The sequence below is a fragment of the Pelophylax lessonae genome (genome assembly GCF_965119305.1).
Source record: "Pelophylax lessonae genome assembly, chromosome: 8".
NCBI classification, from domain to species: domain Eukaryota; kingdom Metazoa; phylum Chordata; class Amphibia; order Anura; family Ranidae; genus Pelophylax; species Pelophylax lessonae.
This window is the reverse complement of record NC_138775.1, coordinates 203376033-203394533: the sequence shown is the minus strand read 5'-3', so window position 1 is coordinate 203394533 and position 18501 is coordinate 203376033. Positions and strand designations below refer to the sequence as shown.

Here is an 18501-nt window from a genome sequence, read left to right as displayed (position 1 = left end):
TAAACACCTCCATTACTAGTATAGTGTCTGAACGGATCAATATCTTTGATCTGATCAGAACTATACTAGCGTCCCCAATAGTTTAGGGTTCCCAAAAGGCAGCATTATCAGGATCAGCCCCGACACCTGCCAGCACTTGCTTTTAGCCCATTTGCCCATCCCAAAGTGCACTAACCAACAGATTACTGTCACTTGCAATACACAACACACAAAACCGCAGCGGTAGAGACAGGCCTGATCTCTGCTAGCGCTAGCAGTTTTTTTTTTGTAGCGATTCAACAGTCCTTGACAACCAGGTGCTTTTTTTTACCTGTGAGTCACACTAGGTACCTGTAAATTTATTGGCCAAAATGTCAAGTCAGAGGTACTCTAGTGAAGAGGCCTACAGGATACTGAGCATGACAGAAGAGTGATGGGGAAGCCTCACTGTCAGAATCAGGCTCAGTATGCGAACCTGTAGAGAGCAGCAGCACCCTGTAGAGCCCATAGTGTCCTTCTTGATGTGCTGGCAAATCCTATTTGGGAGCCCACCACTTCTGCAGCACCCATACGTGCCCCATTCACTGGCCAACCCGGAAATTCAGAGGGAACCAGCCAATTTTTCTTCCCTTGGACTTTTTCGATCGTTTTTTCACTAAAGATCTGTACAGATCTATTGTGAACCCAAGCAATTTATATGCTGATCAATTAATCGCCGGGCAGCCAAATTTGTCCCTTGCCAGAGAATTTGCATGGAAACGTATCATTGTTTTTTAATTTAAAAGCTGGGCCTATCCTTCCTCATGGACATTACTAAAAAGTGAGTTGTGTGTCCACTGACCCAATTCACCATATGCCTGTATTATCTTGATAAAGGAAAAGGAATTGGCAGCACTCCAGGTTGAGTAAAAAATCATTACCTTAACCGTAATGATTAAGCACACAGTCAGTGTGTGAAACGCGTCTACCTTGTCTCGATTGTCATATTTGGATGTCCAGTCAATAAATCTGGATTTTGACTCAACCTGGAGTGTTGCCGATTCCTTTTCCTTTATCAAGTTTTCACGGAGGCAAGCCGGGGCTCACACATCAGGTAATTGCCTGATGTGTGAGTCATCAGGCAATTACACCACCTTGAGCAGTGAGTTCTTGTCTCTTCAATTGCCCGTATTATCTGCTGCCGTGGCCATGGTGAAAGACGAGCAAATCCTGTAGTTCATGCGCTTCAGTGACAATTATACACAAACGGGAAAATTTCTGCGCTAATGTTAGATTAATATGATGAATCAAAAGAATAAATTGATAAAAAAATAAAAGCAGCTCACACAAACCTAAAGAAAATGTCAATAAAGAAAGTGATATCAAAATATGTCTAAATATAATATAAGGGCACATGAATCAAGGAACGTGTCTTAAAAATGAAAATTCCATATAAAAGTCCATAAAATAAGGAGAAAATCCAGTGGTAAAAAAAACAAAAACAAAAAACAACAAACTTTGTGCTATATAGAAGAACCAAGTCCCAGCATGCAGGTGGAGACGGTGCTCCTCTCACGGCAAAACAAATAGAAGCCCCCAGTGAAGCGTAGAGACAAATTGTTTACAAGATGATGTTGGGTTCCAAACTAATGGAAAAGCCAAATGTGTATACAGGGGTTAAACCCATCAGGTGCAGATCAGAGAAGACCTTTTGAATTGTGCTCGCAGGAAGGTACATGGGAACCACATAGATGTAAAAAGAGAACACAGGGCACATAGCGTGATACCGTTTACAACAATACCTGTTTACTGTGCAATAGCTTTTATTAATGTGCAATAGCTTTTATTAATGTGCAATAGCTTTTATTAATGTGCAATAGCTTTTAATAAACAGTTTTTGTTGTAAACGGCATCACGCTATGTGCCCTGTGTTCCCTTTACATCTATGTGGTTCCCATGTACCTTCCTGCGAGCACAATTCAAAAAGGTCTTCTCTGATGATCTGCACCTGATGGGTTTAACCCCTATATACGCATTTGGCTTTTCCATTAGTTTGGAAGCCATCATCATCTGGTAAGAAGCCATTTGTCTCTATGCTTCACTGGGGGCTTCTATTTGTTTTGCCGTGAGAGGAGCACCATCTCCACCTGCATGCTGGGACTTGTGGTTCTTCTATACAGCACAGTTTTTTTACCACTGGATTTTCTCCCCATTTTATTGACTTTTCACTTTAAGACACGTTCCTCGATTCATGTGCACTTATATTTAGACATTTACTATCATTTAGCGCTACACTTTTTTTTATATATACTTCAGTGACAATGAACTCTGTCGTCCTCGGGGTGACCCTTGATATGGCTGGCTCCACAAAATTTGGCCCCTCCTAAACCACTTCAACCAGAAGTTTGCAGCCTTGTATATGCCCCAACAAGCTGTCTGCGTTGATGAATCCCCGATTACGTTTTCTGGCCGCCTTGCTTTCAAACACTTTCTCCCCAGCAAGCGTGCCAGATACGGTGTCAAGATGAAAAAGTTCTGAAAGGGCAACAGGCTATACATGTAGTTTGTGTTTACGAGGGCAAAGATAGCAGTGTAGAGCCCAACTGCCCAGACTACATAGGGAGCAGCGGCAAGGTCATTTGGGACTTGGGGTCACCCTTATTTGGAAAGGGGTACCATTTATATGTGGACAACTTCTTTTAAGAGTGTGCCACTTTAGTCACCTTTCACCTTTCTGAATTTGCAAGTGGCACGGCGTGAGCTAATCGCCGGGGCTTCCCCCAACGGCTTTTAGATACCCGACTTAGACGGGGGAGAGAGCCTGCTTGAGGTCTAACAGATTGCTTGCAGTGAAGTGGAGGGACACACGGAATGTTTTTGTACTGTCCTCCATTCATGCAGACAACAGTTCAAATTCCAATGGCGACTGATGTTGTTGGGAAGCCCCTCTGTGTCCAGGAATACAACCTTAACATGGGAGGGGTGGACTTCAACATCCAGATGATGGTGCCGTACTTAATTGCCCATAAGGCCAGACGCTGGTACAAAAAAAAGTATGTATACTGCTGAACGCTTATGTGCTATTCAAAGCGTCAGGACGAAGTGGAACCTTCCTAAATTTCCAGGAAGAGATCACAGCCTTTCTGTATCCAGAAGGTGCTGTGGTCCAAATTCACAATCCAGATGCAGTTATCCGGCTGCATGAGAGGCATTTTCCAGATGTCCTCCCGAGTACCCCTACCCAAAGAAGATGTCGTGTGTCGAAAATGCGGCTATAAGCATGACACCCGCTTTTTTTGTCCCTCCTGTCCTAGCCAACCTGGTCTCTGCATTGGGGACTGTTTCTGTCCCTACCACACACTAGTGGAACATTAGTATAGGGTACAGAACGGCACACAGTCTAGGGCACACTTACACAGGGTCTCGAAAGACGTTCGATGGCGATCACATTTTGAGAGACCCTAACCCGGAACATTTTAAAGTTACAAAAAATAAACAAATAAAAAAAAATGGTGGTCGTTTTATGGAGTTAATCGGTTCTTACTCTTTTACTGTACTTTATAATATAGTGATATACTGTAATGTTTTATTGTTACTGTTTTTCATGGTTAACCATTTTTTTTGCTTTTCAGATACCAACATTCTATGCTATTATAATGTAAGGTTTTATTTTTACTGGTTTTATTGTTAACCATTGTCTGCCTTGCAGGTACACCCATCAGCTGCCACACTGATTGATATATTTCTGACAGCAATAATGTTTGCGCTCAGCATATATGGAAATCTACGATAGCGGTGCTGTAAGAGGTGATTTCACCACCGCAGAATAAAAAAAATTAATTAAAGAAAAAAAAAAACCACACACACACCAACACCCTACAATATATGCCCAAAAAGGACCAGCAACATACTGGCAAGTCGCTGAACTTTGAGTGGTCATACCAGGATGATGCCATGCAGGTTTAGGCATCATCTTGGTATTGTTTTTTTTACAACCAGAGGTCGGCTTATATGTAAAAGTGATCCTAGCGGATAATTAGCCGCTAGACTGCTTTTACAAGCAGTGGCAGGGGACTCTCCCCTCCCGCCGCTTTCCATGTTTTTTTTAGTGCAGCTGGTGGTTCCATTATCTGACCATAGAGCTGATTGGAGACGAAAACGGCTCCAATCATCTCTATGGCCCAAGATACAGGAATCTACAAGCATTTCAGGTACTTTGGTTTTGCTAGTGGTAAACAGCGCCATTGGAAAATTGGGAAAGCATCTTGGTGTGGTCAGATGGTTTAAGAGCAGAGGAGAGATCTAGAGTCTAATAGACCCCAATAAAAAAAAAAAAAAAAATCCAAGCACCCCTGTCCCGTGTTTTTGCGCAAAGGCGCACACAAGCGTCAGTCTAGTGTCATATGTAAACAGCAATTGCAGTATGCATGTGAGGTATCGGCACAAACGTCAGGTCAAGGGCAGCAATTCTTGCAGTCGACCTCCTCTGTAGGTCTAAACTGGTAACCTGTAAAGACTTGTTAAAAATGTACATAGTTTGTTACCACTGCACGGGCGTGCACAATTTTAAAGCATGTCATGTTTGGTATCCATGTACTCGGCATAAGATCATCTTTTAAATTTTACCAAACAATTAGTTAATATATAGGAGGATCCTGTGCCAACAGATGCATGTTGGATTGGTGATGTCACACAGGGGCGGTGCCACCAGGTGACCGCCAAGTGGCCCCGCCCCTAAACCATTTACGAACGGTCCCATGGCGGAGCAGGCAGATAGTGGTAGCCTTCATTGCAGACGGAGCTTTTTTTCCCCCTTATTTTAGGTCTAGCGGAGCAGCAGACATCATGATTGATTTACATTTGGGGGGGGGGGCGGCATTGCCTTTTCATTTTCAGTAAAGGAATTGTCAAAATCTGTGTGTGTTTGTTTCTTTTTGACAATATTTCTTGGTAAATGAGTAGGGAGGATACAATATACAAGATCTGCCCCCCTTGTTAATAAGGGGCTTCTGATAAGCCCCCTGCCCACAGACCCGCATTTGGGTTGTGGAGAAGAAGAAGCCCTTGTCCCCATCAAAGCACCCCCCCCCTATATTGAGGGCATGTGGCCTGGTATGGCATGTTGCATTTAAAAAATAAATAAACAAAACACAGGACAGGTGTGAACCTTATGCAGGAGAGGTGTGTAGTCAAGATCCGCTGTCATTGACAGCACGGATGGGATTTGAATGCCTAGGTATTTGATAGCCTTCCGTTGCCATTTAAAAGCATAACTACTACGAAGGTGGGACACAGATAGTGGAGACACATTTAAGAAGTCATATCATAATTTACTTTGAAATTGGTTATCATCCCAAATTCCTCAAATGCCCGTATAAAAAAAAAAAAAAAAAAAAATCAGGGGATTAGCCATGTAGAGCAAAAAGATGGTCTGCATATAATGAGAGCTTATGCTGATGTTGACCTACAGTAATATCTTGAATGTCGGGATTCTGTCATATAGCAATTGCAAGTTGTTCCATGGTGAGAATGTAAAGTAAGGGGTAAAGAGGACACCTTTGCCAAGGGCCGTTATGGAGCCAAAAAGGATCTGAAAGGAGGCTGTTAGAGCGGATCCACGCCAAGTGGCACCTATAAAAAAGGGCTAAAATTATATCCAAAAAGTTAGGGCCAAGTCCTATCTACTGAAGGGTTTGTTGAAAGACAGACCAGTGCTCAATACTCCCCTCCATAGGGCTTGGATTCCCTCCCTGGTCAATAAAACAGGAAAGGTTATGCTTCCCGGATGGTAATTTTCCTTTTCTGATAAATAAGCATGACAGCATACATGTATGGGTAGGCTCCAACCCCCGCCCAATCAGGACTGGTTATACTAGAAAAAAGGAGGGAGTTGCCTTCCCTAAGGCGGCATTCTCTTAACTAGACTCATATGCTGTCAGGCTTATGCATTAGGAATGGAAAATTACTGTCAGGTAAAGTATAATATTTTCCATTTTCCTGACACAAGCATGACAGCATACATGTATGGAATGTAGCACGCCCCAAAGAACCACAATGGAGGATAGACCTTAAGTAATTTATTAGTTGTTAACTCCGGACAATACAGAACAACCAAACTCTACATTAGTCGCTGGATCCACTTTATAGGGAGTCAAAAAAGTGCTGTATGTAGATCAAGTTGCGGCTTTACATATCACTTCCGGAGATACACCCCTGAATTCTTCCCAGGATTCCACTAGGCTTCTCATCGAGTGAGCCCCCACATCCATTGGAAGTTCTAGATTTCTTGCCTCATAAGCCCTCTTGATGGTCTTGACCAGCCACAATGCCAGTGTTCTGGTAGATGCTGCTAACCCTTTTCTTGTCCCACCTGGAGTGACAAACAGGTTTTCTGCTCTTCTGAAAGGAGCAGTCCTATGTATGTATACTTCCAAGATAGACCCGATGTCTAACTCGTGTGTCTGATTAGACATGTCTTGCCAATGTCCCGTTTCCAGTGAAATGGTTTGTTTACCGTCGGCAGATGTTGTGGTAGAGTTCTTAATATCACCCTATTCGGTAAAAGGCAACAATAAAGGAGGAGGTTTGCATCATAAGGCCTGAATATCCGATATTCTTCTGCCTGATGTAATGGCAGTGAGAAAAAACGTTTTCATCGTCCTATTCCACAACGAGGCTTCCTGGTCACCTGAATAGGAAGGTTGGGACAACATCTGTAATACCACCTGTAAGTCCCATGGAAGAACAAAAAGATCTTTGGACAAACTCTACTGCAAGCTTTCAGGAATTGGGAGTACTAGCTGCTGGGTAGCCCACCTCACACCTGATATCACTGAAAGGGCTGAGACCTGTACTCTGAGTGTGCTTGCCTGAAGACCTAGTTCAAGACCTGTCTGAAGGAATTCTAGCACTTGTGATTCCTGTGGCGTGAATGGGTCGAATCCCTCAGCAAAGGTGGCAAAAACTTCCCATATCCTTGAGAAGGTACTGTTAGTCGTTGTTGCCCTTGCTTTTAGCAAGATTTCAACAACTGAGACCAAGCAACCTGCCCCCTCTATCCTTCTCCTCTCAATTTCCATGCTGCAAGATGAAGCCAGGTAGGATCTGCCTGGCACAACTGACCTTGCTGGAGGAGATCTGGTATTCCTGGTAGTAGGATTGGTGGTTGCAACACCAAGGACTGCAGTAGTGGGAGTTACGGTCTGCGGGGCCAACAAGGAATGATTGCCATTACCACCCCTGGGTGTGCAGATTAGCTTGGGAATCATAGGATATTGGTGGGAACATGTATGCTAGGGTACAGTCCCACTTGGAAATGAGTGCAGCCACTGCTTCCGCCTGTGGGAATTTCGCCCTCGCCAAGAAATTTTTGCATTTCCGGTTGGTCGGGGATGTCAGCAAGTCGAGTTCTAGATGACCCCATTGACTGCAAATACATTGGAAGACTGACAGGTTCAGTGCCCATTTGTTGTTGTCCAACGTTTTCCAACTCTATTGGGATACGCCAAGTAATTCTGTTGAGCTGGGATGTAGGTGGCTGATAAGCCCATGCATGATGAGCGTGACCTCTGCGAGGAGTCCTTGACTCCTTGTTCCCCCTTGGCAGCGTACATAGGCGACTGCTGCCCTGTTGTCCATCTGGAGTATTACACTGGTTCCTTTGACTTGGTCTTGAAATGCTTTTAGAGCTTGAAAGGCTCCTTTTAGTTCCAATATATTGGATACTTCCTTCCGCCTGTTCCTCCACTTGCCCTGGGCTAGATGCCCGTTGCAATATGCTCCCCAGCCAACAGCTGATGCCTCTGTCCTCCATTGTCCATCCATCCAACTGGTGTCGGTGGGCTGAGTTGGGGGGCATCGACAAATTGGCTGGTTTCTTCCAACACTTGAGGGAACGCTTCATTGCTGGCGATAGTCTGATCTGTTGACGTGTGAAGCGGCTCTTCCATTGTCTGAGGAATTCCACATGGAAAGTGCTTATCCACCAGTGAGCTCCCTTCACCATGGGTATCGTAGTCACTAGCGATCCTACCAGTCTGAGGCATTGAGAGGCTGTGAGGTATGAAAGGGTTGATATTTTGTGTACTTGAGCGACTAGCGCCATTGCCTTCTCTGGGGGGGGTAGGTCCACTGTGTTCCTGGGGAGGTATCCAGGATTGCCCCCCAAAACAGCATTCTCTGCATGGGTACTGGTGACTCTTTTGCCAGTTGATAATCCACTGTAGGTTCAGTAGAGTTTGGACCAGAATCTCCGGGCTACTAGGGAGAACATCGTCCAAGTAGTGGAACGCTTGTAGACCTTGTTTGCATAAAGTGGCTATGGCTGGGAGTAGCACCTTGGAGAATATTCTCGGTGATGTTGACAGGCCAAATGGTAGGTAGGGGAACTGAAAATAATATTCCATTATTGCAAAGCATAAATAGTTGTGGGACATTGTTGATGAATCTGGGGACAAAACCAGGGACAGACTTAGACCGGGAACAGTGTCTGTCTTCAATCTGGGGACGTCTGGTCACCCAATGTTATGGGCCAGGAGGGAGAGGCTGCTCACTAGTCTACCCCCCCTTCCTGGCTTGCCAGGCTGCATGCCGTTTTTTTAAAGATTTTGGCATGGGGTTCCCCTTTAAAATCAATACCAGACCCAAATGGCCTGGTATGGATTGGTGGGGGGGGGGGGGGCAAACCGTTTGCCCACACCGATTGTTTTAACACCGTTTTGCCACCCCCCTGGTATTTTTTTACAGGAATTTCTCATTTTCATTGTTTTACTTTAAGCATCATTAAAAATCACTACCCCTTTGAAAAACAAATCTCAGGGCAGTACCCAGGCCCCCAAAACCTTTTTAGCTTTGGTGTGAACTGAAGCAGATGTTGTTCGGCCCAACTCTACTCCTGGCATTGTGATGTGGGATGCAAACAGATGTAAGCCCAAACACTGAGTCAGAGTATGGGCTTGTCATTTGCATACAATATGTGCTTGGGAAATGAAGAAATCAATTTTGCAAAATGGAAAGGTTTGTAGCAACAGCTATGATGCCACTAATTGCATTATACTTTACAGTAAGTTTACCTATTTACAATATATCAGAACTGATAAGGTTAAAACGGCAAACAATGAACTAAGGTCAAACTACAGCCTCTGTCACAGTCGAAACTGGCACGAATGTCTCAGACGGTCTTGTAGTTCTCAATGGACTGCAAAGGCAATGATGTGGGCCCTCATAGTCCACTGACAGATGGGCGAGCAGAAAACTAGCAGACATGTCTGCAGGAGCCTGACATCAATTGTGGGTGCAAGGCTTTGCAGGCTCCTGTAGGAAAAAAAATTATAAATGCTTTTTTTTTTTTTTGCAAAAATATGTGAGCTTATGTGAGGGGAACGTATCCTTTAACCACTTCTGGACCAAAATATTTTCCCCCTTAACCACTTCTGGACCGGAAGGATTTGCCCCTTAATGACCAGGTTATATTTTGCGTTTCGGCACTGCGTTATTTTAACCACTTTACCACCGGAGGATTTTGCTGTCCTACGTCCAGGCCACTTTTTGCGATTCGGCACTGTGCGACTTTAACTGACAATTGCGCGGTCATGCAACGCCGTACCCAAAAGGAAATTTACGTCCTTTTTTTCCCACAAACGGAGCTTTCTTTTGGTGGTATTTGATCACCTGTGCGATTTTAATTTTTTGCAATATTAATAAAAAAAAAGCGACAATTTTGAAAAATACAATATTTTTCTACTTTGACAGTTAAAAAATATCCAATATATTCAATTTTTGTCATATATTTAGGCCAAAATGTATTTAGCTACATGTCCTTGACAAAAAAAAATTCTCAATGAGCATATTTTTAACCGCTTTAAGACCGGAAGATTTTACCCCATTCCTGACCAGGCCATATTTTGCGATATTAGGCCAAAATGTATTTAGCTACATGTCCTTGACAAAAAAAAATTCTCAATGAGCGTATTTTTAACCGCTTTAAGACCTGAAGATTTTTCCCCATTCCTGACCAAGCCATATTTTGCGATATGGCACTGAGTTACTTTAACGGACAATTGCGCGGTCGTGCGACGATGTACCCAAATTAAATGTATGTCCTTTTTTCCCCACAAATAGAGCTTTCTTTTGGTGGTATTTGATCACCTGTGCGATTCTTACTTTTTGCGCTATAAACAAAAAAGAAGAGTGACAATTTTGAAAAAATAACAAAATTTTTCACATTTTTTTATATGAAATTCCCCCCCCCCAAAAAAAAAAATCAAATTTTTTTAACATTTTAAGCCAATTTGTTTTCTGCTACATATGTTTGGTAAAAAAAACACACAAAAAAAAAAAAAAAAAAATCAATAAGCGTGTTTTGATTGGTTTGCGCAAAAGTTATTGTCGTAGCTACTAACTACGGGAAATTGATGACATTTTTATGGGTTTTTTTTTTAACTAGTAATGGCGGCAATCTGCGATTTTTTGCAGGACTGCGACATTGCGGCAGACAGATCGGACCCCTGACTGACATTTTTGACACTTTTGGGGGGACAAGTGACATTACTATAGTAATCAGTGCTAAAAATATGCTCTGTTACTGTAATAATGACACTGGCAGGGAAGGGGTTAACACAGGAGTGATCAAAGGGTTAAATGTGAGCCTAGGGGGTGTTTTCTAACTGTGGGGGGGGGGCTTGTGAAATCAACACAGAGATAAATAGGAGGAACACAGGAGCTCTGTGTTGATAGCTGAGAGAACAACGGTCTGCTGTGTTAACAGCAGACCGACGTTCTCTTTACGCGGGGAGCGATCGCAGGTGCCTGGCAACAATCGCGACCGCCGAACCCGTGGATCAGCTTCCCCACTGGCGAGTGGGCATCCCCAGGATCGCACCGGCGAACTGCCGTACAGGTACGACGATTCGCGGGAACCTGCTGCCATATAACTGCAACTGATCGGCAAGTGATTAAGCAAAGAAATAAAAACAGCCCAAATCAGACTTCTGCATTATGAATGAGCTATCAATGCAGGTTTTACTAGACCTGTAGCATTTTTGTTAATGGGTCAGAGCTATACTGTGGTGCTCTAAAATATAATATATACACATACACTATATTACCAAAAGTATTGGGACGTCTGCCTTTACATGCACATTAATTTTAATGGCATCCCAGTCTTAGTCCGTAGGGATAAAATATTGTGTTGGCCCACCCTTTGCTGCTATAACAGCTTCAACTCTTCTGGGAAGGCTGTCCACAAGATTTAGGAGTGTGTCTATGGGAATGTTTGACCATTCTTCCAGAAGCGCTTTTTTTAGTTAAGCCCCGTACACACGTACTGATTGTCGGCCGTAAATATTCGGCCGACGACCGATCGGCCGATTGTAGGCTTGTTAGTATGATGCGTCCGACAGCGCATTTTCGGCCGAACAGAATCTGTCGTGCAGGCATTAAAATTTTTGTTGGCCAACACCAGAACGGCCCATTGTTCACCAGTCAGTACAGATTTCGGCCGACAGACAGCAGATTAGCAAGACTGGGCATGCTCAGAAAAGAAAAAAAGACAAGGAAAGTTAACCATCACATGACATCACTTCTGCAGTCGGCTGTTGTTGGCCGACAAAATTCGTGTGCAGTCTTTTGCAGTTTTCAACAGACACGACAGCCCTGGACAAAAGATGGACGATCGTTCGGCCGACGATCAGTACGTGTGTACGGGGCTTTAGTCACTGATGTTGATGAGAAGGCCTGGCTCGCAGTCTCCACTCTAATTCATCCCAAAGGTGTTCTATTGGGTTGGGTTCAGGACTCTGGATGCAATTTAAAATATTAAATATCACAGCAATACACTCTGCTTGCATCGTGTGTTAAAACAAACACCAGTGTGAATGGATCGTAAGTCTCCATTCACACTATTACGACTTGTCAGGCGACTTGGTCAGCCTGACAAGTCACGCACCGTCGCGTCCCATAGTGTAGTAGAGGAACGGTTCTAAAAGGAGCGACACAAGACTTAGAAAAAGGGTCCTGTACTACTTTGGGGCGACCTGGAGCGACTTGCATAGACATTCATTTTCTGAAGTCGGTGCAAGTCGTGCCGAAGTCGCGGTGCACACGACTTCACAGGTCGCCCCCTAAGTCGGATCGCCGTAGTGTGAACCGAGTCTAAAGCTACACAGTGCAAATACTTACAAAACATGCATAAAATACTAAAAAAAAATGCATATACCATAATAAAACGTAAAATATTTACCTGTGAAAACAATGGCAGTTGTGTCAGAATAACGGTTTACACTGACAGAGACAAAATCACTGTCCATTTCCCTTTTTAAAACCCGTCAACCGTATAATACTTTTCTACAGGAACTTTCTTTAAAACCACAGCAAAATATTTCCTTTTACGTCGTCATTCAGTCTGTAGAGAGTCGTATTCCACTTAAAATGTCTTCTATTAAATAAAAATCCACCAATGTTTTCTTCCAAGCACACACATAAAGGGCTCCTCTTGAATCGGCATCAGCTGTTCTTTGTTTATGTAGGAAGTTGAATCAGAGGGATGGGCTCTACAGCTGAAAAGGAAACTGAAAGTAAGGCATTTAGTGTAAGCACATTCCTACATTGACAGGTCTGATGCTGTGTTTGGTGATGGGAAAAGCTGAGTCATGTACTGAAAAAAAAAAAAAAAGCCGTTTGAATTGATTCCCGAAAACGTTTCCTGTGCAGCATTTGAGCATACTGTAGAATACTTTTATTATTACATATATGGTATTGTACACCCCATATGTCCCCCCAAAACAAGTTACTATACTAAATAAATAAAGAGACTCTCAAATCAGAATATGGGAAAATTAGGCCTCATCCCTTTTATTGGGTTTAAAAATTATCAATAACTTTAATTAACCACTTTACCACCGGAGGATTTTGCTGTCTTCCGTCCAGGCCACTTTTTGCGATTCGGCGCTGTGCGACTTCAACTGACAATTGCGCGGTCGTGCGACGCCGTACCCAAACGAAATTTTACTTTTTTTCCCAGAAACAGAGCTTTCTTTTGGTGGTATTTGATCACCTGTGCGATTTTTACTTTTTGCGCTATAAACAAAAAAAAAGAGCGTTTATTTTGAAAAAATAACAATATTTTTAACATTTTTTTATATGAAATTCCCCCCAAAAAAGATGTAAAAACCAATTTTTTTAAAAATTTTTGGCCAATTTGTTTTCTGCTACCTATGTTTGGTAAAAAAATCGCAATAAGCGTATTTTGATTGGTTTGGGAAAAAGTTTACTAACAAAGGGAAAGATTTCTGTCATTTTTGGTGTTTTTTTTTTTAACGCGTAATGGCGGCGATCTGCGATTTTTTTTTGCGGGACTGCGACATTATGGCGGACAGATCGGACCCTTGACTGACATTTTTGACACTTTTGGGGGTACCAGTGACATTACTGCAGTAATCAGTGCTATATATATGCACTGTTACTGTAAAAATTACACTGGCAGGGAAGGGGTTAATTTTATTGGAGAGGGAGGGGTTAATGTATGCCTGGTGCTTACTGACGTGTGGGGGGGGAGGTGACTGAGTGAGTCATGGTCAGATCGGATGTCCAGCTATGCTGAACACTCCGATCTGTCACTCCCTGTCACTGTGGAGATCCGCCCGCTCCAGACTCGATCCCCGACGATCGGGTAAGAGCTCCGCTGGCCCGACTCCCGCTGTGAATGAAAACAGCGGGAGCGAGCCTCCGGCGGCGCGCAAGCGCCGCCCAGAAGGGGGAGTGTCTGACGACGTAGTACTACGTCGTCAGACGATAACGAGCCACTTTGCCGCAGTAATATTACTGTGAGCAGTCGTAAAGTGGTTAAAAACTAAAACGTACAAACAGCCAAACATCAAGTTTAACCCCATTGTTACAGAGGACAATACAAATCTTAAAGTGTTATTAAACTCAAAACCAAAAACGAAATATATTGCAGCTTACCAATCATTAGATGTGGTTAGGTGGTGGCTGCATTTGTTTTATTTTTTTAGACTTTTTCCCTCTCTGTCTCCACCTGGTGATCCGACCAGTAATGCCTTGTACACACGCAACGATTATCGGCCGACCGATCGTCCGACTTTTGTCCAGTGTTGTTGTGTTGGTTGAAATGTGCTCTAGACTGCACAAAAATTCTCTCGGCCAACAAAAACCAACTTCACAAGTGATGTCATGTTCTGGTTTACTTTCCGTGTGTTTTTTCTTCTCTGAGCATGCCCAGTCTTGCTCATCAGATTTTTGTCTGCCGAAATCTGTACTGACTGACGGAAAATCGGCCGTTCTGTTGACAGCCAACAAAAATTTTATAGCCTGCACACCAGATTTTGTTTGGCCGAAAAGTCGGAGTCGGTTGTCGGAAGCATCATACTGACAAGCCGAAATTCGGCCGATCGGACGTTGGCCGAAAATTCACGGCCAACTATCAATGCGTGTGTACGAGGCATTACACACCTCATGTATAAAGCCCCGTACACACGTACCGATTGTCGGCCGAACGATCGGCCGTCTTTTGTCCGAGGGCTGTCTTGTCTGTTGAAAAGTGCAAAAGACTGCACACGAATTTTGTCGGCCAACAACAGCCGACTGCAGAAGTGATGTCATGTGATGGCAGGGGCGGACTGATAACCCATGGGGCCCCCGGGCAATATGAGATCATGGGGCCCCCCTGTGTCCATGTCCATGAGTACACATGTTGCAGCAGGAGTTAAACCCCCTGTTGCTTTTGGTGGGTTATCGTGACCCATTCAAGTGAATGAGGCCCATTCGGCAAACACCCTGCAACCATGTGCAATGCACATAGTTTCAGCATGCTAGTGTGTGATCCAAGGAGTTGAAGCAGGTGATGAGGAGGCAATACAACGCCTTCTCATTGCCTACTTTAACCCTTTTTTTTTTGCTGTACTGCAGAAGGTTGCACAGCCTTTGCAATGCAGCCACATTCACTTGAATGAGTTATGCTTGGCAGGTGCTACACCTGCCAAGCGTGACAGGACATATAATTCCTGATGTGGCTGCAACATGTGTACACCCCTGGCCCTTGCAGTTAAAGGGGGTGTGGTGGGGGTGAGTAAATACAGGGCTCGAGTCTGAGGTTTTCCTACCCCAAACTGCAAATTTAAACAGGCCCTTGCTGTCCTGAACACCCTATCACAGTTGGTGTTTAGGGGACCCCTTGGATGAGGACAGAGAGGGACCCCTGAGATAAAGACAGAGAGTGACCCTTGGGATAATGACAGAGAGTAGCCCCTGGGATAAGAACAGAGAGGGACCCCTGGGATAAGGACAGAGAGGGGCCCCAGGGATGAGAGCAGAGAGGGGGGCCCTAGGATGAGAGCAGAGAGGGTCCTGGAATGAGAACAGAGAGAGGGTCCAGGGATGAGAGCAGAGAGGGGGGCCAGGGATGAGAGCAGAGAGGGGGTCCTGAGATGAGAGCATAGAGGGGGCCCTGGGATGAGAGCAGAGAGGGGGCCCTGGGATGAGAGCAGAGAGGGGGTCCGGGGATGAGAGTGGAGAGGGGGTCCTCAGATGAGAGCGGGGGGGGGGCCTGGGATGAAGGCAGAGAGGGGGTCCTGGGATGAGAGCATTGCGAGACCCATAGGATAAGAGCAGAGAGGGGGTCCTGGGATGAGAGCAGAGAGGGGCCCTAGGATAAAAGCAGAGAAGGGGCCCTGTGACGAGAGCAGAGAGGGGGTCCTGGGATGAGAGCAGAGAGGGGGTCCTGGGATGAGAGCAGAGAGGGGGTCCTGGGATGAGAGCAGAGAGGGGGTCCTGGGATAAAGGCAGAGAGGGGGTCCTGGGATAAAGGCAGAGAGGGGGTCCTGGGATGAGAGCATTGCGAGACCCATAGGATAAGAGAAGAGAGGGATCCTGGGATGAGAGCAGAGAGGGGGTCCTGGGATGAGAACAGAGAGAGACCCCTGGGATGAGAGCAGAGAGGGGGCCCTGGGATGAAGGCAGAGAGGGGGTCCTGGGATGAGAGCATTGCGAGACCCATAAGAGAAGAGAGGGATCCTGGGATGAGAGCAGAGAGGGGGTCCTGGGATGAGAGCAGAGAGGGGACCCTTGGATGCGAGCAGAGAGGGGGTCCTCAGATGAGAGCAGAGGGGGGGGACCCTGTGATGACAGCAAAGAGGGGTCCTGGCATGAGAGCAGAGAGTGGGTCCTATGATGAGAGCAGAGAGAGGGCCCTGAGATGAGAGAAGAGAGAGGGCCCTGAGATGAGAGCAGAGAGAGGGCCCTGAGATGAGAGCAGAGAGAGGGCCCTGAGATGAGAGCAGAGAGAGGGCCCTGGGATGAGAGCAGAGAGGGGACCCGGGATGAGAGCAGAGAGAGACCCCTGGGATGAAAGGAGAGAGGGGGGTGCAGGGATGAGAGCAGAGAGGGGGTCCTGGGATGAGGAGAGAGGGGGTCCTGGGATGACAGCAGAGAGGGGTCCTGGGATGAGGAGAGAGGGGGTCCTGGGATGACAGCAGAGAGGGGTCCTGGGATGAGGAGAGAGGGGGTCCTGGGATGACAGCAGAGAGGGGTCCTGGGATGAGGATAGAGGGGGTCCTGGGATGAGGAGAGAGGGGGTCCTGGGATGAGGAGAGAGGGGGTCCTGGGATGACAGCAGAGAGGGGTCCTGGGATGAGGAGAGAGGAGGTCCTGGGATGAGGAGAGAGGGGGTCCTGGGATGACAGCAGAGAGGGGTCCTGGGATGAGGAGAGAGGGGGTCCTGGGATGACAGCAGAGAGGGGTCCCTGGGATGAGGAGAGAGGGGGTCCTGGGATGAGGAGAGAGGGGGCCCTGGGATGAGGAGAGAGGGGGTCCTGGGATGAGGAGAGAGGGGGTCCTGGGATGAGGAGAGAGGGGGTCCTGGGATGACAGCAGAGAGGGGTCCTGGGATGAGGAGAGAGGGGGTCCTGGGATGACAGCAGAGAGGGGTCCTGGGATGAGGATAGAGGGGGTCCTGGGATGAGGAGAGAGGGGGTCCTGGGATGAGGAGAGAGGGGGTCCTGGGATGACAGCAGAGAGGGGTCCTGGGATGAGGAGAGAGGAGGTCCTGGGATGAGGAGAGAGGGGGTCCTGGGATGACAGCAGAGAGGGGTCCTGGGATGAGGAGAGAGGGGGTCCTGGGATGACAGCAGAGAGGGGTCCCTGGGATGAGGAGAGAGGGGGTCCTGGGATGAGGAGAGAGGGGGCCCTGGGATGAGGAGAGAGGGGGTCCTGGGATGAGGAGAGAGGGGGTCCTGGGATGAGGAGAGAGGGGGCCCTGGGATGAGGAGAGAGGGGGTCCTGGGATGAGGAGAGAGGGGGTCCTGGGATGACAGCAGAGAGGGGTCCTGGGATGAGGAGAGAGGGGGTCCTGGGATGAGGAGAGAGGGGGCCCTGCGATGAGGAGAGAGGGGGTCCTGGGATGAGGAAAGAGGGGTCCTGGGATGAGGAGAGAGGGGGTCTTGGGATGATAGCAGAGAGGGATCCTGGGATGAGGAGAGAGGGGGTCTTGCGATGAGGAGAGAGGGGGTCCTGGGATGAGGAGAGAGGGGTCCTGGGATGAGGAGAGAGGGGGTCCTGGGATGATAGCAGAGAGGGGTCCTGGGATGATAGCAGAAAGGGGGTCTTGGGATGAGGAGAGAGGGGGCCCTGGGATGAGGAGAGAGGGGGTCCTGGGATGAGGAGAGAGGGGTCCTGGGATGAGGAGAGAGGGGGTCCTGGGATGATAGCAGAGAGGGGTCCTGGGATGAGGAGAGAGGGGGTCTTGGGATGAGGAGAGAGGGGGTCCTGGGATGAGGAGAGAGGGGGTCCTGCGATGAGGAGAGAGGGGGTCTTGGGATGAGGAAAGAGGGGTCCCTGCGATGAGGAGAGAGGGGGTCCTGGGATGAGGAGAGAGGGGTCCTGGGATGAGGAGAGAGGGGGCCCTGCGATGAGGAGAGAGGGGGTCCTGGGATGAGGAGAGAGGGGTCCTGGGATGAGGAGAGAGGGGGTCCTGGGATGAGGAGAGAGGGGTCCTGGGATGAGGAGAGAGGGGGTCCTGGGATGATAGCAGAGAGGGGTCCTGGGATGAGGAGAGAGGGGGGTCTTGGGATGAGGAGAGAGGGGGCCCTGGGATGAGGAGAGAGGGGGTCCTGCGATGAGGAGAGAGGGGTCCTGGGATGAGGAGAGAGGGGTCCTGGGATGAGGAGAGAGGGGGTCCTGGGATGAGGAGAGGGGGGGTCCTGGGATGAGGAGATAGGGGGTCCTGGGATGAGGAGAGAGGGGGTCCTGGGATGAGGAGACAGGGGGTCCTGGGATGACAGCAGAGAGGGGTCCTGGGATGAGTGGCAATCTGCACCTCTTTGATTTGGGGAGAAGGGGCAGTAAGAGAACATGTGCTGGGGGTGCATTTGGAGGGGAGAGGTCAGAGTTGAAATCCCCTCACACCACCTCCTCACCTTCTAGCACAAGTCATCCCCCCTCCAAAAGCATCCCCCTAGCATATGCCCCCGTCCCCATCACTTCTCCATATGTGCATCCTTGTTATCTGTCCCCCTTCCGTATCCATAAACTATG

General features: G+C 47.0%; 1 protein-coding gene across 2 annotated transcripts in view; it reads right to left on the bottom strand.

The window, feature by feature from the left end:
* The window catches only part of LOC309562281 (uncharacterized protein), a 634986-nt gene extending 622517 nt beyond the window's left edge, over nt 1-12469 (bottom strand). For both annotated transcript variants that reach the window (XM_082266404.1, XM_082266405.1), the window contains exon 1: nt 12197-12469. In XM_082266404.1, the coding sequence (XP_082122530.1) occupies nt 12197-12263 (67 nt within the window). In that variant the 5' untranslated portion in view covers nt 12264-12469. The remainder of the gene's footprint in view (nt 1-12196) is intronic.
* Between the last annotated feature and the right edge of the window lie 6032 nt (nt 12470-18501).